Source organism: Vigna unguiculata, chromosome 10 (genome assembly GCF_037176805.1).
Source record: "Vigna unguiculata cultivar grain cowpea cultivar isolate G323 ecotype 2 chromosome 10, ASM3717680v1, whole genome shotgun sequence".
Taxonomy (NCBI): domain Eukaryota; kingdom Viridiplantae; phylum Streptophyta; class Magnoliopsida; order Fabales; family Fabaceae; genus Vigna; species Vigna unguiculata.
In genome coordinates, this window is record NC_140801.1 from 52,005,847 (window position 1) to 52,030,670 (window position 24,824).

General features: G+C 30.2%; 3 protein-coding genes across 3 annotated transcripts; 2 read left to right on the plus strand and 1 right to left on the minus strand.

Annotated features, from left to right (window-relative positions):
* Window positions 1-673: 673 nt before the first annotated feature.
* On the plus strand, window positions 674-2,433 carry LOC114166035 (dof zinc finger protein DOF3.1-like). The gene has a single exon (XM_028050688.2). It carries the CDS (start codon window positions 1,153-1,155, stop codon window positions 1,765-1,767), a length of 615 nt encoding a protein of 204 aa, XP_027906489.1. The 5' UTR covers window positions 674-1,152; the 3' UTR covers window positions 1,768-2,433.
* Window positions 2,434-7,572: 5,139 nt separating this feature from the next.
* Window positions 7,573-9,236, plus strand: LOC114165661 (pectinesterase/pectinesterase inhibitor U1-like). Its single transcript, XM_085667545.1, has 3 exons — window positions 7,573-7,632; window positions 8,094-8,517; window positions 8,863-9,236. Exons 1-3 carry the CDS (start codon window positions 7,573-7,575, stop codon window positions 9,234-9,236), a joined length of 858 nt encoding a protein of 285 aa, XP_085523671.1.
* Window positions 9,237-14,996: 5,760 nt separating this feature from the next.
* LOC114167005 (ubiquitin carboxyl-terminal hydrolase 6-like) lies at window positions 14,997-23,839 on the minus strand. Its single transcript, XM_028051896.2, has 18 exons — window positions 23,636-23,839; window positions 22,784-22,929; window positions 22,596-22,631; window positions 22,394-22,501; window positions 20,943-21,043; window positions 20,716-20,842; window positions 20,212-20,271; window positions 20,054-20,121; window positions 19,745-19,795; window positions 18,807-18,915; window positions 17,945-18,033; window positions 17,445-17,514; window positions 17,223-17,303; window positions 17,025-17,120; window positions 16,089-16,137; window positions 15,872-15,982; window positions 15,714-15,788; window positions 14,997-15,455 (listed from the first exon to the last, which is right to left on the minus strand). Exons 1-18 carry the CDS (start codon window positions 23,643-23,645, stop codon window positions 15,400-15,402), a joined length of 1,443 nt encoding a protein of 480 aa, XP_027907697.1. The 5' UTR covers window positions 23,646-23,839; the 3' UTR covers window positions 14,997-15,399.
* Window positions 23,840-24,824: the final 985 nt, after the last annotated feature.

Below are 24,824 nucleotides of genomic sequence, written 5' to 3' on the forward strand. Positions count from 1 at the left end.
AATTAAAAAAAAAGAAAAACATTTACAAGAATTTGACCTTGCTTAGGTAAGAAACTTGTGATCCACGTACGCACATGAGACGAGAACATGCACCTGATAGAGAGTGAGAGAGAGACCGAACTTCATCCACGTCAGCACCACATCATCATTACAAAACGACAAAAACCATTCCTACGAAGCACGTTCACACTCTCCACTCACTGGGGGGGTTTCGCCACGTGTTGCGGGTGACACTCGCCACGCTGAGCTGGGGTGACGCTAACTCAACGCAACGCAACAATCCACCGATCGCTCTTCATTCAACGGCTCAGATCTTCTCAACAAACACAATCATACCCCTTTGCTTTCTTCGCACGCCACCTTTCCCTGGCCCACTCATTTCCCTTCTCCAATTACTTTATTATTATTATTATTATTATTATTTATTAATTTATTAATTTATTAATACTATAAATTATTAAATTAAATCAGGTTTCTAGTTGATAGTTGTCCTTTATGGTTGGTGGGTTAATTGAACTAATTAACTTAATTAAGAAAATCTATTCTACTTTCTTACACAGTATCAGTATTAAAATTAACGTTTTTATGCCATGGTTAAGTGCAAAAAATCTTCAACTTAGAGAGAGAAAAAAAAAAAAAAAAGAGTATTGTGTTTGTGATTGTATTTGAGTTGGAAGCTTGTGGTCACTTCCACGCGGATGAACAGAGTGACAGAACAGAAAGATCGCTAATCTTCATTTTCGTCAACATTTTCTGCTCACCGAATATCATAACACATCTCTCACTTCAACATTTCCTCTTACATGTTTCATCTTTTGTTAATCTTTGTGCTGTTCTCATCACTACCACACAAAAACTTCGATTCACTGTCTCTGCATTTGGTTCTTATTCTATGTTCCTATGTGCCCTATAAAACAAAGTAACTCCCTCAAATTGCTTCTAGATTGAAGCCATATCCAACCTTTTTGTCCTGTTCCCACTTTCTCTTCATTGGTGTTTCAACTCAATTCAATTCCTTTTTGCCAAAAAAAAAAAAAAACCTTTTTTTTAGGTTACTCTGGATCGTTCTGCACCAACCAACCACTCACTTGTGTCTCAGCAGCACCGCACCATTCTGAACCCGTTTCGTGTTAAAATTAAGGTTCTTCTAGGATGCAAGATCCGACAGCATTCCAAGGTTTGAAGCATCCTCAGTTTCCGGAACAAGAACAACTGAAATGCCCGCGTTGTGACTCCTCGAACACCAAATTCTGCTACTACAACAACTACAACCTCTCTCAGCCGCGCCACTTTTGCAAGAACTGCAGAAGGTACTGGACAAAGGGTGGTGCTTTGAGAAACATCCCTGTCGGGGGTGGAAGCAGAAAGAGCACAAAACGTTCATCAGCCTCGAAACGCTCGTCTGCGCCGGCTTCCTCTGCGGTTTCTGAGGCTGACCCGACCCGGATTTGCACCAACCCGGTTCAGCAAGACCCTCGGGGGCTCAACATTGGTGGCACCTTCAGTTCCCTGTTGGCTTCGTCTGGCCACTTTGGAACCCTCTTGGAGGGTCTGAATCCAACTGGGTCGGGTCTCAAAATGGGTGAATTTGTGGAGGGTGTGAGTTCTGACCCGGATTCGGGTTCAAACCCGGGTTTGCAGCTTCAGAGTAATGGGAGTTCAGAGGGTTTTCTGGGTATGCAGAATGGGGAATCATCAACCTGTTGGAATGGTGCTCATGGCTGGTCTGATCTTGCAATATACACACCTCGCCCAAGTTTTCAATAGAAAAAAAAAATAAAAAACATAGTTTAGTTTATGAACTTCTCTATGAACAATTGTAGGAAGAAAGAAAGAAAAAATGATAAGGTAAATTGAGTTTCTCAGATTATGGATCTCGTCTCTCAGAGAAGTTCAAAATTAAGTTTCTGTTAAACTCACCTTACACCTTACAAGGGAAACTTAATTTATTTTACATTTTAGTTTTCTTCTGCTACAAGTTTTATAGAGAAGTTTATGAATTACAGTGATTGATTGTTGTTGTTATTATATATAATATCAATATACTTAGATACTCTGGTTGTGTAAAGAGTTGCATAGTTTCATGAAGCCTATTGGTAGCATGCTATGGAGGATCATAAACACACACACCAGAAGGTCACAGAAGCATCATCATCCTTTAGGTAAAGGCTTGTTTTTTCTTTGTGAATTTATTACATATGCTTGTGATTGGTATTCTTCAAATTTACCAATGGGGAAAATCACAACAGAGAGAAGAAAAGTCTTTTTTTTTTTTTTTTTTATGTGAGACAGACAGTGTTGATAACATGTTTTTTGCATAGCTTCCTTGGATATATGGAAGTTTAAGGATATCTGGGGATGATAAGAGAAAATCTAAAGTACAGAGTTTGAAGTTGTATCTTGTCTGTATGTTATGAATGGAGGAGTTGACAAGTGATGGCACCTTGTTTTTTTTTTTTTTTCTTTCATGGTCAATGTTGTGGAGTGATATCATTGTTAACTCATTCAAGATTTGGTGTTATTTATTTTAACTTTAAAATCCTTAATCCAAGGTTGTTCAGTTTTTTTAGTGGATGTGTACGAATCGAAAATGATATTTTAATCTATTTTTTTTGACTCACTTTTAATTTATTGTTTTAATCATCATTAAATTATTGTTTTTGATTATTTTTAATGATGTGATGTGATGATTTAATGGTGGATTAAAAATGGATAAAAAAAAATGGATTAAAATATCATTGTGTATCAAATATGAAAAAGTGTGTTGTTGTTGATTGATTGAGTTTCTATTTATAGGTATGATATTAGGTCAAAGTGCTGCAAGATCCCACCAAAGATGGCACCAATTTGTATCTTAACGTGCTTCCATAACTAAACCCTAAATGAAGTGATATAGGTTTTGTGTGTGGGGTTGTTTAATGGGTGTGTGATGATCTTAGTTGTGAAGTGGTGTCCACACACCATGATGGGTGTTAAGATGATGGACCACAGTGTGTGTGTTTGTTCTTAGTTAACATTTCATTTACGATGGTGCACATGTGTGGGGATGCTAGCTAAATTTTGGACACAGATTCATATGTATGTGTGTGTTTAACTTTGGAAGCTTGTGGAAGTTATGTTGTTAAAATTATGAATAATATATGTATGCAATAGATTTTATTTGGATTTAAAATTCGAAAGTTAAGAAACTATATATGTGTTTGGTGTGTTTTGAAAATAAAATAACACATGGATTGAAAATAAATTGTGTTATTTAACTTTTTTTAATTTATTGAAATTAATAATATAATAAAGATATAGTTTTAGAAGGTTTCAAGAACTTATTTAATATTTCTTTGATAATAATAGATATTTTTCCTTCTTTTAATTCCTTTAATAATTTCTTGAAAATATAAAAAACCTTATAAAAATTCTATACTCATTAAAAAAAATAATGAATTTGAAAAATACCTAAATAAATAACATAAAAAAAATATTAAAAATAAAATCTAAATTTATAAATATGCATTTTTCGTTGAATTTTTCTTGTAAATTTGTTAAAAAAAATTATAGAAAAAGATTTTTTTTATTATTTATTTTAATAATTTTAATTGGTAGATAATTGTTTTGTAGGTAATTATTTTTTAAAAAATTATAAAATTTACAAGTATTTTTTATAGAATTTATTGTGAAAAGTGTTTTATATAAAATATTTTTAAAAAAATTGATAGTAATTTCTTACAAATTTTTATAACAAAATTTACAAATATTTTTTAAAAAATAAAAATAAATAAAATTGGTAAGAAATATGAATTTTTTTAATAATGATAAAATATGCTGTAATCTTTATTGCCTTTTAATTTTTTTAAGTAACTTATATAATTATTTTCCACCCAATATTTCGTTTTCTTCTTCTATATTTTTATTTTTCTTCTTAAATCAAACTTACCATGAATCATAATCCATTATATTCAATGTCTAGTTTTTTCAAGCATACTGTTATTGCTTTATTGTGTTAGTTGTGTGGAAAAACATTGAACGGAATCATGTTCTTCATGTCGGCAACGTTTCTATCTTCTGCATATTCTTAAATTCCTCACGGTCAATATCAGTCAACACAATTTTATTTCTAATTAGGTATAAAAAAATTGACCTAGGTTAAATTATTTCACACTAAGCATAAAATACTATAGTTCTTTAATCTCAATATTTATATCATCAACCTTAAGTAACTTTCTATCAATTATTTATGGCTTAAAAGTGATAAACTTTTGTTTTTAAAAGAGCCTGGTCAAAAACATGGACAAAGAAAACCAAAAAGGTTATTTTTCTTTTCAAGTTTACACTGTTCCGTTTGAGTTTGAATTTATGGTACTTTTTGTTAAATGTCGACCTCAATTGGAACCATACATATGTATAGGTTGTGTTGGAAATTTAACTGAAAGTTTTGATAAAAGAAAAAAAAGGTTAAATATGTTTTTTATTTCTTAACTTTCAGTAAATTTTGGAATTAGTCAATTTTAAAAATTTGGACCAATTTAATCCATTATCTTTTGAATTACGTGAATTTGATCATTTTAATCAAATTTTGTTAAGTTTATTTAATGTTTCGTATGTATTTTAGGATTATATTTGAATTGTGTATATTGTTTGACACATTTTTGATTTAATATTAAGTTAAATAATATCCTAAAACGCGTACAAAACATTAAATAAATCTAACAAAATTTGATTAAAATGACTAAATTCACGTATTTCGAAAGATTAAAAACTAAATTGGTCCAAAATTTTAAAATGAACTAATTCCAAAATTTACGAAAAGTTGAGAGACAAAAACATATTTAACCCAAAAAATAAATATTAATATAATATTTTAAAGTTTTGATTTGAAAGTTTGTAAATCTTTTATACGAGTTAAATTTAGATTTCATTGATATTTAAAGTATATTTGACTTGGAAAATAGTGAAAGAAAAACGTGTTTCAAGCAATAAAAATGGTGAATCTGAAAGTTGATAATTGGAATATGACAATGGAGAGTTTGACTAAGATTGTTATAAATGAAGAAGAAATAAGATATGGTTTAGTTTCTTTCCTATCATAAATGTGATCCACGTCACAACTTATTATTGTTTTTTTCAGATTCTCATCCTCATCTTTCACCATCAACTTTTGTCTCACATGAAATAAATAATAATATGATGTACAGTTAAAAATAAAATTGATTTTTTTTAACTTTATATATATATATATATATATATATATATATATATATATATACTCTTTTTCATTTTGTAGTTCAATTAATCAACTTTTTAGTTTTCGTAATCTAGAAGAAATTATTTTACATAAAAATTTATTATATAACTAATAAAAGAATAAATTATTATGACCGAAATATTAATAAAGGGGAATTCTTTTCTAAAAAATAAATACTTTAAAATATATTTCTATAAATATGTGAAATTGTGTACTTTATCAAAAAAAATATAGGATAAAAAATATGACGAAAGCTTAATGTATTAAATTTCTGTACAAGTATTAAATAAGAAGCTACCATGAATTAATCTTTACTTATATATTAAAATAGAATAATACGTTTCGATGTAAGAAAATGTACATGGGAAAGTTAAAAAGAAAAATAACCTAATTTTGATTTTAAAATATCTAATTCCCTTTTTTAAAAGGATGTCTAAAACAGACTCGTTCACTCTAATTTATTTTTGGTACATAAACAGGCCAAGCCCAACACAGGTTCTTCATGGGCCAAGGAAAAAAAATAGGAATTGCTGCTTAGGCGCGAGCACGAACCAAGACTTATTCCTTTTCACTTATATTTTTGGTACTAACAAATTTTGAAATTTTACATATGGTTTCTAATAAATATTTTATAACTTTTGGTTTCAGATTTTTTTTTTTTTTGTATTGGTCTCTTCCACTATATTATTTATATTGATATGGTAAGCTATTATATAATAGAAAACATGAGTTATTATCACTAGAGGCGAAAAACAAGTTTAAAATATTTCAAAAACTATGGAAAATAAATATAGTAATAGAGAGAGAGAAATCATTTCAAAACTAAATTATCTATAGATAATTCAACGACGAAAAATAAAATAAAATAATTAAAGACCAAATACGAATTTCTTAAAATTTTCAAAAACTAAAAACACATTTAAACTTCAGACTGACAAAAAATACATTTAAACTTGACAATAAATTTCACTATTTGATGAACTAATTTTTTAATTTTTGAAAAAAAAATGAAAACTAATATTTTTCTTTTATCGGAAATTTAAAGTTTTGATAAAATTTTGAAAATTATATTTAGAACAAAAATATAAGTGTAAAAAATATATGTAACCAATTTACTCTTTCTATATAAATTTAAATATATAACTTGAAGAATGAGATTACCTTTTTAAATTCATCTTATATTCACTAGAAAAGTTTTCTCATTCTGCATAATCTCTACAAGACCACATGATATTTTTATTTTAATTTAATTTTTTATTAAAATTATCATAAAAATATTAAATAATTTTTTTATTTAAGTTTATCTTTATCTAGCAATATCCGTGTTATTGATGTATTTTTTGAAAATATATTAAATAATAACAAATATTTTATACTATAAGCATTTGAATTTCATTTTTATATAATATCATTTGACACCTGGATTAAATTTTTTATTATCAAATAAGTAACAAAATATGATAGTCTAACAAACAATTTCGCAAATGTAGTTAGTATTTGAAGCATGGTTGAGCATCTTGATCTCGGTGTTTACCATATAAATTCCAAAAAAAAAACGAAAAGAGATGCAATGTCATGTTTAGTTGTTTTTCTTGTGTGCTACATTTGCTTATTTATTTGTTAGTATTTTCATAGTTTAAGAGAGGACTTTGTGTTAAACTAAAAGATTTTCGAGAAATGTATTATTATCCGTCATAGTAAAAGATTTTAAATATATTTATTGGATTTTTAATTGTTATCTAGTTATTTATTATGTGTTCAACAAAAAGTCTATATTAATAATATTTGTGTCAAGAGATTAAAATTATATTATATTAGATATGTGCATCCTAGTCCATGGTTTATAGTGAATTAAATATGTGCATCATCGTACTTGATTTATAGTGAAATAAATCCATGCACCTTAGTACATGGTTTATAACATATTAAATTTGTGCGTCTTAGAGTGTGGTTTATAGTGAATTAAATCTGTGCGCCTTAGTGCATGATTCATAAGGGATTAGATCTGTTCGTCGTATTGCGTGGTTTATATTGGATTAAATTTTGATGCCTTGGTGTGTGGTTCGTAGTGAATTAAATTGGTCAGCTTTAGTGCGTGGTTTATAGTGAATTAAATTTGTCCGCTTTAGTGCTAGATTCATAGCGAATTAAATCTATGCACCTTAGTGCATGTTTCATAGCAAATTAAATATGTTTGTCTTAGTGCGTAGTTTATAACAGATTAAATTTGTGTCTTAGTGCGTGATTCACAGTGGATTAAATTTGTCCACCTTAGTATGTGATTTATAGTGAATTAAATCTTTGCACTTTATTGTCTGGTTTATAGCAGATTAAATATGTGCGTCTCAGTGCGTCCATCAATGCATGATTTTAGTATTACTCAGGTGTTCCTTAAGGTTGTTAAGAAAATCCAAATCCAAATTTTAGTATTACGCATAACTTACTCAAAATAAACATTAATAGCACATGCAAGATTTAGTAAAAAGGGTCTGAATATGCAGTTGTGCATTAATGCATAATTTTATCATCTAAACATGAGTAATATGATGCTAATGGACTACAAAAACATAGAATTTACCAAAAAGATTAATAGCACAAACTCACTACATCTTTTAGTGGAAGTTCTCTTAACTTAAGGAACTTATCTTTCCACATTTGTTTTTCTTAAGGTTTAGTATTAGGTATAGCTTACTCATAATATACATTAATTATTCATATTATGTTTGTTAGTTTGATCATTTTATACTTTCTATTTATATGAGTTTGCTTTCATGTAAATTTATTCAAAGCATCACACTCTACACTCTCTGCATTCTAAACTCTGCATTCTGCTTTCTACATTCTACATTCTACTAAGCCTAACTATGAAGAACTTTGTGGCATTGTTGATGTTGGTCACCTTAGTCATTGTCAATGCAAGGAATCCACCAAAGTCGCAGTAGGGAATGCGGCAGGATGTGGCAAGAATGATGACATGCTTGTAGCTTCAGACATGCTGCTGCAGGACCTGCAACAACTGGCAGGTCTGAATTTTGATATGGTTGTTGCTTCAGACAGTAGTGGTAATTTCACCACTGTCTTTGAAGTCATAGTAGCTGCTCCAGTGTTAAGTTCCAACATATTTACTATAAAGATCAAAGCTGGAATTTATCAGGAGAATGTGGTCGTTCCTTTTAACAAGACCAACCTTTTTTTGGTTGGGGATGGAAGAGCCATCACCATCATTACTGCAGCTAAAAACGCACATGAATGTCTTAAGGCCTTGGACACTGCCACTGTAGGTAAGTTTATCTATGTCTACACTTACTAGTTTCGGGAATATATGACTTTTGAAAGTAATGGTATCATTTTTTAAAATTTATTTAACTGTGACTTTGCATGGTTAAATATGTTTTTAGAAAAAAATAAACAATTTTAAAGTTAACCTCTTTTGTTTTAGTGGTACAGTTGTTCAAAGTATATCTTTCCTGGCAACAAACATCACCTTCCAGAACTCAGCAGGACCTTCAAACGAACAAGCGGTGGCCCCAACAGTATTAGGGAGTAACTCAGCATTTTACAACTATGAGATAATTGGATATCAAGACACTCTCTACGTCATGCAGGGTAATCATTTCTTTGTGAAGTGTCTAATCGAAGGCACAATGGACTTTATCTTGCACAAGTGGTGTTTCAGGATTGTGACATTCAAGAGAGAATTCCTCTTTCGGGCCACCAGAACGTTATAACTGTCCAAGGAAGACAAGCTGCAAACAACTTAGGTGGCATTATAATCCAAAACTGCAGGATTGGTGTCACTCCCGAGTTTGAAGCCGTGAAACAAAACTTTCAAACATATATAGGGAGGCCCTGGAAGAATTATTCAAGGACTGTAATCATGGAAAGTTCTATGACGGATATAATTCAGCCAGCTGGCTGGTTAGAGTGGGAAGGCACCACTGCTGGTCTTAACACTCAATTCTATAGGGAATATAAATTTGTGCGTAGTTGTGTGCATTAGTGCATGTTTATAGCGGATTAAATTTGTGTGTGTTATCGTGTGGTTCATAGCGAATTAAATATGTTTGTCTTAGTGCGTTTTTTATAGTAGATTCAATTTGTGTGCCTTAGTGTGTAGTTTATAGCAGATTAAATCCACCCGTCTTAGTGTGTGGTTCATAGCAAATTAAATTCACCCACCTTAGTGCCTAGTTCATAGCAGATTAAACTTATGCGCTTCAGTGCGTGATTTGTATCAGATTAAATCCATGCACCTTATGGTTTTTAGCGGATTAAATTTGTTCGTCTTAGTACTTGATTTATAGTGGATTAAATTTGTCCGTCTTAATGTGTGGTTCATAACAGGTTAAATTTGTTCGCCTTAGATATGTGGGCCTCATTGCGTGGTTTATAGCATATTAAATTTGTACACCTCAGTGCATGATTTATAGTCAATTAAATTCGTGCATCTTAGTAAATAAATAAAAAAAGTTAGAATTTAATTTTATGGTTTATAATGGATTAATAAAAAAATAATAATAATAATAAATTTAATTTTAAGTCGGAATGATTATTAAAATTGAAATTATACTCTTTGTACCTCTCAAATTTTGTGATAATATACAATAACTAAATATAAATTTTGTGATAGCATATCATAATTAAATATACATTTTTTTAAATATATTTTAAAACTGAGATAATTTATCTATTAACCAGATTGATATTAATCATAAGGTTTAAATTTTTTTTCTAATTAGTTTCTAAAGAAATAATTAAGTTTTGGATTAAACGTTTTCTATATAAATTTTATTTTCCTTTTTTTATCAAAATTGAAAATTGTTACTTTTGTTAGCCTATATTAATTAATATTTGTTTGAAATGAGAAGTTAAATAATCATTCAAGAATAAGATATACAGCATATTACTTTATTAAATTTTTAAAATATAACTGAAAAATAACTCTCGAAACCTATACCGTTCATATTATTCATTTGCATATTATTTTAAAAGTAACTGTACATCTCACACGTTAACATTTCAGTTTTCTTTTTTAACATAAAACAGAATTAGTTAATAATATTACAATGATAGTTAAATATGTTTTTTTAAAATTATTTTTAAAAGATTATGTCTTCAAAGTAAATTTATGTCAATTTAGAATCGTGGTACTCTAACAAAGTCATGTAAGTCATGTGGAATATATTTTTCAATAAATGAAATCCAACATTTTTTGGATATTTAAGTTTAATTCAAATTTTCTTAACTTGACTATGATATTATGATAAAAAGTGAATTTTAAAAATTTGTATTCTTAATATAAATTTATATCTATTTAATCGTTATACTCCAAGAGAGTAATGTAAAATATGTTTTTCAATAAATCATACGAAACAAAATTTTGACTTCTAAGTTTAATTCAAATTTTGTTAGGAGAGGTTCTATCATAACTTTGATATTATAATAAGAAATGAATTTTAAGCCTAATTTTGATCTGATTTTAATACATGGAAATAAATGAATTTTAAATCTAACTCAATCTCACAAAAATAATTTTTAGGAACAAGTTTGTATCTACTTATATACTATAAAATCGTCTTATATCTAGTCGATATAAAATTTCTAACAATGAAACAAACAGAATTCCACAATGACTATTGATATGAAAATTCAAATTAAATCAATTAAATTAATTAACCTTTTAAAATTAGTTCAGACAAGAACCAACAAGATCAAGATCACAATCTCATTCATCAGAACATATATATTATCTCTAGTCGATATAAAATTTCTAACAATGAAAGAAACATAATTCTACAATGACTATTGATATGAAAATTCAAATTAAATCAATTAAATTAATTAACCTTTTAAAATTAGTTCAGATAAGAACCAACAAGATCAAGATCACAATCTCATTCATTACAACATATATAGTTTGTCATGTGAACAAATTCATATATATATATATATATATATATATATATATATATATATATATATATATATATATATATATATATATATATATATATATAATGCTTTCAAATCACTAAATTATTAACATTTTGACCAATAAAGCACTTATTCCATTAGACATTAGAATGCAATCAGTGAGGCCTCATATGAATATGAATGTTTAAGAGGAAATTTGGCAAAGAAATCAGAAATTCTTCAATAATACCTCAGAATACAAATCACGTATACAAAGAGTTATTCAACTGTTATTTATTTTTCATTCGTAAAAGTATTTATTTTTCAATCAGAAAGTTAACCAATAGAAACCACTGAATCTTGAAAGCTAAAATTATAAGTGTGGTAACTATAATCTATGCATAAACTCTAAAAGTATCTTTTGGGTTGACAAAGTATCCCTATTTTCTTTAATCTTTTCAATTACAAAGATCAATTTTTTTTATATAAATTATGGCACAATTATTCATGAAAATGTAACAAAAAGGTTACCATTTTTAACAATTTTATGGAAATGTTTAAAAACTGATTTATTCAAGAACTTATTTAAAAAAATTGGAAATGGAAAAACGTATAATTCATGGCAAAAGATATAGCGAAAATATAGAATCTCTATATATAAAAAAGGAAATATGGTTGGAGTATTTATTTTCCGGTCTAAAACAAGGAAATAAATACTATTCACCAAAAAAGTATTTATTATGCTCAAATAAAAACAATATTATTTTGAAAAATACCTTATCATAATATTCATATACAATTTTAATAAAGCATTAAATGAATGCAAAAAGATTACATATCACTTTAATCTTGAATTTTTAGTTATATAGTGTCATTATAATGCCAATTTTAATAAATGATATAAAATTATATAATTATAGTAATTCAAGTGATTATGATTAAATCAATCAATTAAATTATTACATTTTATATAACTTTAGCTTTTACATAACCCGATACGATAAGTAATTTATTAAATTTATAAAGTAGTTATAAAAACAGTAACCAATGTCAAGTCATCATAACGACAGATCATAATATATATATATATATATATATATATATATATATATATATATATATATATATATATATATAGTATCACGATAATGCGTGACAATACATTTGACTGTTTATTTTGTGAGAATATCACTATATTTTTTTATTTAATAAAAAACAGAATTATAATTATAGTAACTTAGGTGATGATTAGAATAAATGTATATTGTGATTAAATTGATTAATTAAATCTTTAAACTTGTAAGAAAGTTGATTTTATAGAATAGTATGTTTAAATTAATAGTTAGTTACAATAAATATCATAATTATTACAGTTTCTTTTTTGTATTTATTCACGATATCCCAGGATAAATTAGATAACAATTAAGATTTTTTGACTAATCACGAATTAAAATACACCCTCATCATGTGTTTAAATATGGAAATGTTCAAAATTACCATAATAATCGCTAAAAGAGTAAGAACAAACGTTGCTATATATTAAGGTGCTGTCAAGAATAGCTTTGCACCAGTAAAATCTACAAAGAGAAATTTTGCAGAGATGAAAAAAACAAAGGGACGCAATGGTGAAGCAGAAAACAGTGGCGGAAAAGTTTGTTCTCCATCATCAAAAAAACCATCGCCAATGACGATGAAGAAGAAGAAGACGAAGCTTTGTTGCAGATACTGTAACAAGAAGTTCTCCAGTTACCAAGCTTTGGGTGGACATCAGAATGCACACAAAGCAGAAAGAGCAGCAACACAGAGAGAAAAGATTCTGAACATGGCTTCTGCATATGACAGAAGTTCTTATGTTGGTGGTTTTGTTGATTCAAATTATGGATTGAGAGAAAAATCATGTGGGGTGTCACCAATTTCCATGACTCGTTTCAAGCCACATTTTGAAGTCAAACATGATCATCATCAATGGTCAGGGCAATACACTTTGGATTATGTTCAAGCCACCATTCAAAGGTTGCAGACTTTGAATGGTGAAGGGAGTGGATTTCATCAGCATCACAACTCATATCAACCTTTGATTTTTTCTGTTCTTGGAGGTGAAAAACCAAATTCAGGGTCGTTGTATGATACTGGTTTATCTTATAAGGGAAAAGATTCTGCAATGATATCTCAGAATGAAATCACACAGAATATTACAAAGAATTCTGGTGAAGAAAATGGTTTTTCTCCAATGGCTGCTGCTACTTCCAATGGAGTGGTGGAGGAACTTGATTTGACTCTCAGGATTTGAATCTCAGTTGCAGAAGATTTTGTATATTCATTTCGTTTCACAGGAGATTAGAAATTTAGGATACAAGAGTTTGTTTTTGTATTGTTGTTGTTGTTTTTTAACTTCTGGTTTGTTTTGTTCAATCTTTGATCTTTTTGTTCTAGAAACTCTGTTTTTGTTCTTAATTAGATGGACCAAAATTATATTTGATTTCTTTTTCTGTTCGTATGAAATAAAGAAAGGTATCAAGAGTTTTGCAAGAACTCACCCCTCCCTCCCTGGTAGCTAAATTAAACTCATCTTTTTTTTTTTATTATTATTATTTAATATTCATGGATTGATGATGTTAATTTCCTTCTTTTGTTTGCGAAATACAAATTATAATTTTAGTTTTCTTTTGTATTCCTTCATTTTATTATATTTTATACGTTTTAATATGATGCAATTTACTAAAATAAGTAATAATATATTTTATGACTTGTTGAAATGTTAAATAGAGAAAATAAATAAATCAATGTATAGAAAGCGAGTAATCCAGTCTTGATCATCATGTTGTAAAAATAAAATCGATTCATCTTTTAGAAGAGATATTAAATCTCAATTAATTATTTAATTGATTGCTAAAGAATGTAATAATTAGATATCATAATTAATAGCTTGCATAAAAAGCTTACACATTACGTTTACTTAGAAGCATTGTAATTTGTTATAAATTAAATTTTAAAATGATTATTTATGAAGTAACTTTATCCCCGTTCAAAGTTAATTCTTGAAAAAAAAATTACCCTTCTTTCTAATAAAAGAATAATAAATGATGAATGAATATTTTGTTTACTTCGGAATAATCTTCTATTAACAATTTTATTGTGCTATTAGATTCATGCAGCTTCAGGAAAAAAAAAAAAAAACTACAACGGTAAGTATTTAACATTGGTTCTTGAATTGTCTTTAATATGGTCTTCAAAAAAAAAACGACACGATTAAGAACCAGCGTAATATCTTTACATACGAGGACGATTTTATAAAATGTATTTTAGATGAAAATATATTTACTAATAAACTATTAAAATATATTAATCTTTTTAATATATTGCATAACCGCATAATTCAATATTCGACACATTAATTATCGTTATTCTTTTTATATAAAAGTAAATAAAAGGATAATTCAAATTGGAGATAGTAGTTTCTTCTCTACATATTGAATCCCAAATAAAAAAGAAAGTTTGATTCAATTCACATAAATATAACAAAAATTTTATTGCATAACACTTTAATCAAGGGCTTCCTAAAATATATATTTGTTGGGATTGGACACCCACACTTAATATCATCCCAGTCAAGGAAAGAATCAATAGAAACAATATTAATTACTTACAATGCTATCTAGTACCTTTAAAAAAGCGCATGAAAATGATATTATTTAACATCACAAGTGCATTCTAAACATGATTTTTAATTTTGAAATTAATTTCTCAGTTAAGAAAGCACCGATTGATATCGCCAATAAAAAAGCAATTTTCTACAAGAACGTTAAAAAAGAAAAGATTAAAGAGATTTAGTGTTATTGACATAAACTGAACAGGTAAATAATCTTTAAAATTATAAAAAAAAATGATTCACCTGTCATAATGAAATTAAAGAAGTCTGTGTCAGGTTTTGAGGCTGCATGTGAGCAGCAACAATAAAAGCATATCTGATCACTAAGCATTTTTCATAAAGGAGGTTGCTCTGGCGTTTGAAAGAAATATACCTGGCTTCATCGTAAAACAACAGCTGTTACTTCATATTCAACTCAACAGCCTCTTGGACCCAACTGATGGAATTGGAAGGGACGAAGATCCATGGCACCATACCATGCTTTAACTCAAATCCTTATACATCCTTTAAAAAATACAATACCTAAAACAAACACTGACTCTCACTCACAATCCATCAATCAATCTCCGAGGTAAATCATCAAATCTCTTCTTCCTACCAATTACACAGATACAACACGAGCCTTGTACATGATTATATACGCCATATGCCAGTCACCTGGAGACAGATCACACAATTCTTTTTACGGGGCAAACATATAAACAAATTTGAAGTTTATAAAAAGAACGAATGCCCTTGTGATTTCCTAATCATAAAAACTAAAAAGATGATAATAAATTTGTTAATCCTTGAGAGGGGGGAGAGGAATTCAAGCTACAAATATACAGATTAAGGATGACCCTGCTAGGATCAAATTTGGAGAGGAGGGAAAAAGAAAATAATACGCATGTCCATAAATTAATTATGTAATCTCACCTCCCCCAGATAGTCTAGTGATGTCGTCTTCCACTCTTGGTTTGGGATTGTCATCGTCAAACTCAATCCATTTCCCTGCCAACACAAGATAAATATTGTTTGAAAGAGGCCAGGACACATGGTTAGATACAAACACAACTCTATTTCCTAGAACCAACCATTTTCTTGCTTGACCCAACCAACATAATGTCCTGAATCAGCACTTCTACCCTTGTGGGTCAACACAGCAACCAAATCATAAATTCCAGTCATCTGTGTTTCCTTTTCACCTATAGACGGAGAATGATGAAAACAAAGCAGAAAGAGAGTTAGTGTGGGTGTATAAATTACTGGCAGCAGAAAATAAATGAGTAGCAGATCGTTGCAAGTTTTTACCCTCGTCCATGGGAACTACAGATGCCTCCCCATCTCCATTCGATGATCCCTGAATCAATAAAGAAGCAAAATACACGGAATTGTATTCATTTATGCTGACTGTAGCATGTAGAATATGAGATGTAATGGAATGATCGATACATAAAATCGATGTTTCTTCAAAACAATGAGTTTATTTGTAAAAGAAAAATATATACATATCCTGCTAACCAATGTCTTTCTTTTACAACAATATAATTAAAAAATCTTTTCAAAAAAACAAACAGTGCTGTAATTTTCTTCGTAAAAGAAAAAATATAGGCTATAAAAGAAAAACTTATTTTTCACCAGCATATAGGAAAAAAAAGAAAAGGATTACTTGTTTGATTTTGTTTTTTAAAACAGTTTTAGTAACCAATTTGTAAGAACTGTTTTTTAAAATAAGTTACGAAAAACACTTCTTTGATAACTCTAGTCTGAAAACCGTTTTAGAAAGAAAATGGAGGAAGAATGGAAATAGGAGGAGGATTTTGTCGCATGATGTTGGCAGCGATGGAGTCCGGTTGAGAAATGGAACAAGTTTTGAAGACTGGTTGAGAAAACTAAAAACAGAAAACACATTAATCATTTTTCATTTTTTAGCTTTTAAAACAGAAAAACAAAAACAGTTTTCGAAACCTAAAACAGTAATCCAACAATTTTTAGTTTTAAAAAGTAAAAAAACTGAACTGTTTTTAAAAACAGTACAGAAACAAGCCCTTGGTATTCCACGGAGAATGAAACCCCTGTCACAATATTCTATTTAGGAACAGAACTCAATTCTCCAGTCCTAATTCGATTGCTGATCGATGGCATGAAATTACTACTTCATACTTATGATAGCAAGCATGAAAATCATCGAAGGGAATCACAATCACTGCATATCAAAGATGATGTTAAGTTGGGCTGTTTCCTTACCTCAGCGTCGGACATTTTGACATCATTTTCCTTCTGAGCAGAACTTGTATCATTCACTTTCAAACCAAGCTTTTTGCCTTCCTCATTTCTTAGGATCTAAAGGTACAATATACAAAATGATATAAACCCACAATAAGCAAACATCTTTCTTTTTACAAACAACCATAAGATTTTCATATTTAAAGACAAAAAGGATACCTGTCTAGGACCATCCAGTTTTTTACGAAGTTCGTCTGAACAAAAATCATAAACATCCAACTCCAGAGGATAATCCACTTTCTGAGATAACCAAGCACAAAGGCATAGTAAAATAAATTTCAGATAGCAAGAAAAATCTTTGAAGGATAATTAGTCAAAACCCAACACTGACCATCAAAAAATCAAAAAAGAAAAAACAAAAGGAGAAATATTGAACGTTACCCGTAAAATTTTAGCCTTCTGGTTGGATTCCCTCTTCCAAAAGAAACGGACAAACTGAACAGTCAAGTACCTTGAGAAGGCAAAAGTCGAAAAGTGCATCACTCAGCAATTACCAATGAAGAAATAAAATATGACAAAGAAGCAACTAATCTTCATCTGAACAACTACGAGGCCAGTATTTGAGAAACAACTTTTTCAAAACTCAAACCAATATTTTAATTATAACCCATGAGACAGATCATAAGTTATACCGTAGTCTTAAGAACTCTTTAGAACAAGGTCTCATGAGTCATTACTAGTATTGTTAGTTTAGACCATCCACATTCCCATAGGAATTAGAATGCACAGCTGAAGAAGGATGTCTTGGCACAGTCAATGCAGAAACCAAGCCTAACAAGTAATCCTATACATGTATAGCTCAAAGTGTAATCCAACTGAAATCACATGGCATCAAAGAAAACAGGATCCAAAAAATATCATTTAAAAAGGATAACATCAACCTTGGCAGGGCATTAATGCGTGATTCCTTCAAGTACGTAGCACTACGACCCAAAGCAGGTGAAGCCTTTTCTAACTCGGATTTTAAACCCTACAAAAGTCAGCTAGGTTAGTAGAAGCTCACAAGTGTATTCATCATAGCAAACAAAATTTAATAAGATTAAACAATTTGATAGACCTAAATTAGTCAAACTATTGAATTTTCATTTAGCAGCACTACTTATATGAGGGGATGGAGAAAAGCTCTTAGATTTTTCTAAATTAGTAATTCTAAATTAGTAACCTGTAGCATACCAATGATTAATAAAGTTAACATGTTACATTTTAACCACTGCATGAACATCATTAACCAGATCATTATTTCTAAACAGGAAAAAATTTACCAATAATTTCTTTGTTGTTAATTTCCTTTTGGTTTGTGTGTGCACATGCACAAGCGTGCTACACTCATTTGAACCAGCCTAAAACCTGTGTCTACCTCACACTCCCAAAAAACATAGCCCAAGCCCAAGACCTCTGAAACCAAGAAAGTATCTTTGCGGAAGGTAACAGTGCTAGAGATAAATTATAACATACTTCTCAAGAGCCAATTATTTTTCAGCAGTAGAAGGAAAGGAAACATAAGTTACAGACCAAATAAGAAAATTATAAAGCAAACTTTCAGCAAAGCAACATATCACTGAACTTTCACTGCATAATAACAGTTATACAACTTTATCAAGAAAATTTATGAAGTTATACTAGAAAAACAAATGCATAAAGGGGGTCACTAAGGACAAAACATCCTCTCAAAACCCCCATCCCCAACATACAAACACCTGTCTCAGTGTAAAGAAAGACAAAGAGAAATGGCTTAGCACTTACATGTTTAATCCCTTCATGCAAATGGTTCACCTCCTGCGATATGTGGCATTTAAGTGAATAAACAGACTCTGTTTCCGAGCTTTCTTCATTACTCTCTTGACAATGAATCCTGACATGTTATCCAAAAAAAAAATGGAAAACGTCTATAAATTAACAGGATGCGATTTAAGGGACATCAATTAGCATTTTAGTATATTTTAAAAAAAAAAAAAGTGTGAACTGTTGTTTCTATTAATCAATAATAAAGTGAACTGACCAGAGTGCACTATAAAGCAAGAACTACAATGCTACACAAGTACGTATAGAACAACTTTTTTTTCCAGCCAAAAGACTGACAGAGTCATGGATAAGCTACAATATAAGCCCAAACCCTAGCTAGGTTACCACTTCAAATATGAAGGGGGAGGATCGAAATTAACGCACTCATGTACTGTCCATATAATATAAAAGTACTTCAATTACCTTGCAGCATGGCAACCGCAACTCAAAAAATTCTGATTTTCTACCACGAATATGTGTAATTAGAATACATAAAAACATATTTATAACACACACGAGCTTCCACAGACTCAACTCTACAGTGGTCATTTCTTAAGCAAATAAAAATAATATCTAAATTTTATTCATGAGTGTTTATTGGTAATATATTTTAAACTTTTTAAAAATTATATTATTATCATAAGAAATTTCTTAGTACACGTATCTGAGGAAAATTTACTAAGATTGAGCTAGAAAATTATTTTGTAAAATTAGGGTGGTGAAGAATAAAGAGCCGACAATTTAAATGCTTTAATGTATTAAAGCCTGACAGATCCCTAGCTTCAAAAAGTACCAATAACAATGCTACAAATGAGAACAAAAATTAATATTGAGTACATTGCGGATGTAATAACATATTGCACATTAGTAGCCAACAATTGAAGAGCATTGGAGTGTACCTGCTAATAAGTTCTATGCCAAAGATGGCCTTCACAGCATCAGGATTTTCACTGAAAACAAAGAATAAATTTTATTAGATTGAATTAACATTCTGAAATCAAAGAAGTGGATGAAAAATATTGAATAATATATTATAAATCAGGAGTTCGAAAGATCTAGTAAGCCACTGTGAGAAGAACAGAGAACGGTTATCATTACCCACTGTTTAGCAATTCATTTAAATCTGACACCTTTTTCTAAACAATAAGTATTAGTTGCAAATACTGTCACAGTTGCATTCAGTTCCCAATAAACAAGCACAACGTTACCTAGATCCAGGGGATCTGAGAGACTGAGAGAGTGTGTATAGAAGTTGTGTCCAACATTCTTCAGCATCCTGTTAGACATGAAAAACAAATTGGGTAAGGTAAACCAATTCACTAGAGTGATAAAACTAATTCCATAAGCTGGTATGCAACTTACAAACCTGTTGCATGAACACTCCATTATGCAGCTGACCAAATTGAGGATATTTTTTCCGCAATACCTGGCCATTCACCATCCCCAAAACGGAGTGAGGCAAGCTCAGAGCAGCAAACAAACATCAAAAGAATTACGAAAACATAGCTTTTTAATGTACAATGACAGAGAATGACTAGACAGCATAAAAGCCCTAAAATAAAAAGTAGCCAAAGATAAACATCAATAAATTCCTAAATCACATTCTAAAAGTCAAGAGCCTCCACTTTGGATGGTAATTTCAAAAGGAGGTCATGAATATATTGGCCACAAAAAAATGGGCATAAACAAACATTTCAATACAGAAACTAACATATACATCAACCAGCACTCCCCAATTCTGTGGTTTTATTGCAACATTTCAAATTAAAAAAAAAAAGTACTCCCACCCACAAACATATTACAGAGATAAATAATTTTTTAAAGAAGATGAATAACTGGTTATGTGATGAACATTGTAAACATAATGTACCATCCAAAATTGCATTGGCGCCACAGGCTTGACACTTTTATCAAGCTCATTGAATAAGTCACGGGTTGCAATGGTCAACATATGAGAAGATTGATCAACATCATTGTTTCGTCCTGAATGTGAGTACCTGATTCCAAGAAAGTTCATAAAATATTCATCATATGTCATTGTCTGCCTCAAAATCTAACAAATAGGATGTAAATTCATACTCCTTGAAAAAGACTTACTTAATCAAAGATGACTTTAACTCAGGCACAGAATGGAGGCATTGCAATGTTGAGTTCATATAACATGTATTTCCCAAATTGAAAAGACCAGCCGTGTGTCCCTGGGAAAATCAATCCATCACACAGACCCCACCCACCCCCAGAGAAAAGAGGAAAAAAATCAAATGCTAAAACAAAAAGAAAAAAATGTGTACGACTAAGCCAAACTAAAGATGAAAATAAACAAATAAAAGATGTTAAATTAAACATCCTTCAAACAAATGAAAACAAGACCCAGCTGAAACTAGTCATTCAATGATAATAAATTAACTCCATCAGTGCTTCATCCTTTCGGGACTGAATTTCTGCTACTTTATAGATAAAAGTGATGGCAAAATGTGAAACCGAAGGACAATTTTATATCACTAAATTCAGAATATCCCCAAAAACGATTATGTAAAAATTAGTCACTCAATTATAATAATTCACTCCACAAGTGTTTCATCCTTTCAAGATAAAATCGCTGCCCTTTTAACCAAAGTAATGAAAAAATGTGACACTGATACATGTTATCAAGAACCGATTTGATGTTTTGTTTAAAAGGATGACCAATGCAATGCCATGTATTATGTATAACTTTAAAGGACCGGACATAAGAACCCAGACCAATTGAACAAGAGATCAAACACAAGAATATCTTCAATCTAATGAACTTCTATTGAGAAATAAAACATGACACTGAAGTACCAACTTGATTCATGTTATCAAGAACTGATACGATGTTCTGTTTAAATGGATGACCATGCAATGCCACGTATATCTTTAGAGAACCAGACATAAGAACCCAGACCAACTGAACAAGACGTGAGTATCTTCAGCCTAAAGAACTTCTATTGAGAAAGAAAACACAAAATTTGATATAGACAAGACAGTAAGAGTCCATTTAAGCTTTAAAAAATTGATTTTATGGCAACTTCCTTGCTCATAAGCTGCTATATTTAAGTTTCTGAGCTAAGCCTCACATTAAAAAACTCAATACGATAGGTATGCATTGTTTAACATGCCCAGGCTTCTCATCCATCTCCCAAGATGGTCCGTGGAAGAAAAATGTGAACTGCGCTGAATTGTTTCTTTTCAAATCACATCTCAGGGAAGGTTAGCTAGAGTTTTAAGAGAAGGATAACAAAAATGAAGACAGATGGGCTATTGTCGATCTGTTTCTCAGTTTCACGGGTGGGTTATAGGAAAGTGTTGACTTTTAAATTTAAACTAAAGGAAAAAAAAAATATTCGCCTTGTGTGTTCTATAAATGACTGATAACACAAGGAAAAGATACAAGAGTAATAGATTAAACATCAGTTAAGATACTTATAAATCATGTCCGTTACTTGAGAACGCCACTACCATAAAAATTACAAACACGGATATTTTCCAGTTTATCAACTGAGGTGTGTGTAAGAGTTCAAACTTACAACAGCAACTACTTGTTCTTCTTCAGGGAGATCTTCAACAAAAACAGTTCCCTTCTCTGGAGACTTCACTATTTCATCAGCTGTACCCACCATCATTAGCTTTTGACCCTGAAAACAGGAGATTTTGTGGATCGATTAAATGTAAGACAACATGGAACATAGAAGAACGGTACTGCAAAAACACATGCTTAGCACTGCTAACCTCTTTCACTCCTAATGTTGACCAATCAGCGTCATCCTGCATTGTAAGAGGAAATCAAAGGCAGAAAAAAGCTTCGAAACAACTTCATTCCTGGTTACTGTTAAGATCTTTTTAAAAAGACCTACTAAGATGAGCCTAAGTTTTCTTTTTCTCATTACTTAAAGTAATCACTTCAACAATCTACTTACCTTCAAAAGACCACCCTTGACCATAATTTTTTGTCTTTCAGGAGGCACACCGGTCAAATCGTACAATTGGCATTTAAAAACGTAAGGAGACTGGGTAGTGTCAATTTCCACTTCTTTGAAAATCTCTTTTTGCCATTTTACACTTACTGCGGAGAAAACATCAGTAGAGTATCAGAATAATAAAATCAAATAAAAGAAAACAGCAATCCACAAGACCGCAATGCAATATATCAGTTAACGGAACCCCAAATCGTACGGAAAACCAGAACTTTCCGTTTATCGCTAGCATTCCATCAGCTTAACCATAACATCCGTTAAGAGATGTACAACGAGGCAAACATCCATGCACAGTGAAAAATATTCAAAATCAGCAGGAAACCCAGCGTAATTTCTTCACTGCTCCTATAGCCTAGTTATACTTCAAAAGAAGTTGAATGCAGCTACATCTCCATTTTCGAGAGTTCGAATTTAAACCAAAAAAAAAAAACATTAAATATCGATAATAAGTCAGTAACAAAGTGCACCGAACGAACCGCCAAACTTGAAAGCAAAGACAACACTGAATCATCCTAGCTTACACAGAACAGATTAATTTAAAAAAAAAAAACATAAATCAAGTTCAAAAGGCAACATCCCATCCGAATTCAAAATGAACATAAATTCCTTATCTCTCTGGCACAAACCCTAAATTACGGGCGGCGCATCTCTCTGAATTGGAAAACGCAGCAGAAATCGAAGAAAACAGCAGCATATAAAATTGGAAAAGAAAAGACATCGAGAAGAGGCAACGAATGCACAGAGAAGAAAGGAACAGTAGCTTGCGAAAAATGGAAGAGAGAAACGGTGCGAGACCTGTAATCATGATTGCAGAAGGATCGAGTGAGAGGAAGAAGGAACAGAGAAGAGGTTGGCTTGAAGAAAGGGCAAAGGGAAAGGAATTGAGGCCTTTCTCTCGTTGGTGTTGGGGGCTTATATTTGGGGCGACAACACTCTCTGGCCCACTTCGTTTTGCTCCTATTCCACGAACCTTACCCAACCCCACCAGACTCTTCTCAAATCAACCTTCGCAAAGACATTCACAAAATTTTAGCACCGGCATTTAAACTATTTTTTTTTATACAATTATCGTTAAAATTCATAATTAATATGATTTAAATATATTTTTGTCCCTTAATTTTAAAATTAGTTTATTTTAAAATTTTGGACTAATTTAATTTTTTTTATTTTTTGAAATACGTAAATTTAGTCATGTTAATCAAATTTTGTTAGATTTATTTGATGTTTTGTACATTTTTGAGGATTTTGTTTGAATTGTTTATATTATTTGACACATTTTTTTTTATTATGAAGTCAAACACTATTATAAAACGCGTTTGAAATGTCACCTAAACTTAATAAAATTTGATTAAAAGAACTAATTAAATTCACGTAGTTCGAAAGATGAATAACTAAATTGGTTCAAAGTTTCAAAATCGACTAATTCACCGAAAGTTAACAAATCAAAAACATATTTAACCCTTTTTTTAATATATACGTTATATTTTTAATGTTTATAATTAATCAATTTAATCGTGTCAAAAAAAAATATTTTTAATTATATATTTTTTTTACCAAATTTGGTTGAGTTGTCTTCCAAGTTTCCAAATGGATTATTATGAGAGTCACAAGAGTGAAAATTATCGTCCTTTGTCAAAAAATTTCAAGTTTCAAAATATGTAAGATTCGTATGTAAAAGATTTTTATGCTTAAGTTAATATATACAGCTAATATATATTTTATATATCCTTAAATTCTTGAGAGCCTCCTAATTCATCTCAGAAACACCTTTACCGTATTTAACAAGAAAGAGGATTAGTAATCTCAAACTAAAAATAAATACAAAAGAATTTATTGAAACTAATGGAAACATATGCCTTACACACGAGTGTGTATCTACTTTTTTTATTTTAGCAAATAATTATAAAAATGAATAGTTTGTATTTTTTATTAAATAGTTTTTATTATAATTAAATATTTAATTTTTAAAAGATAATTATTAAAA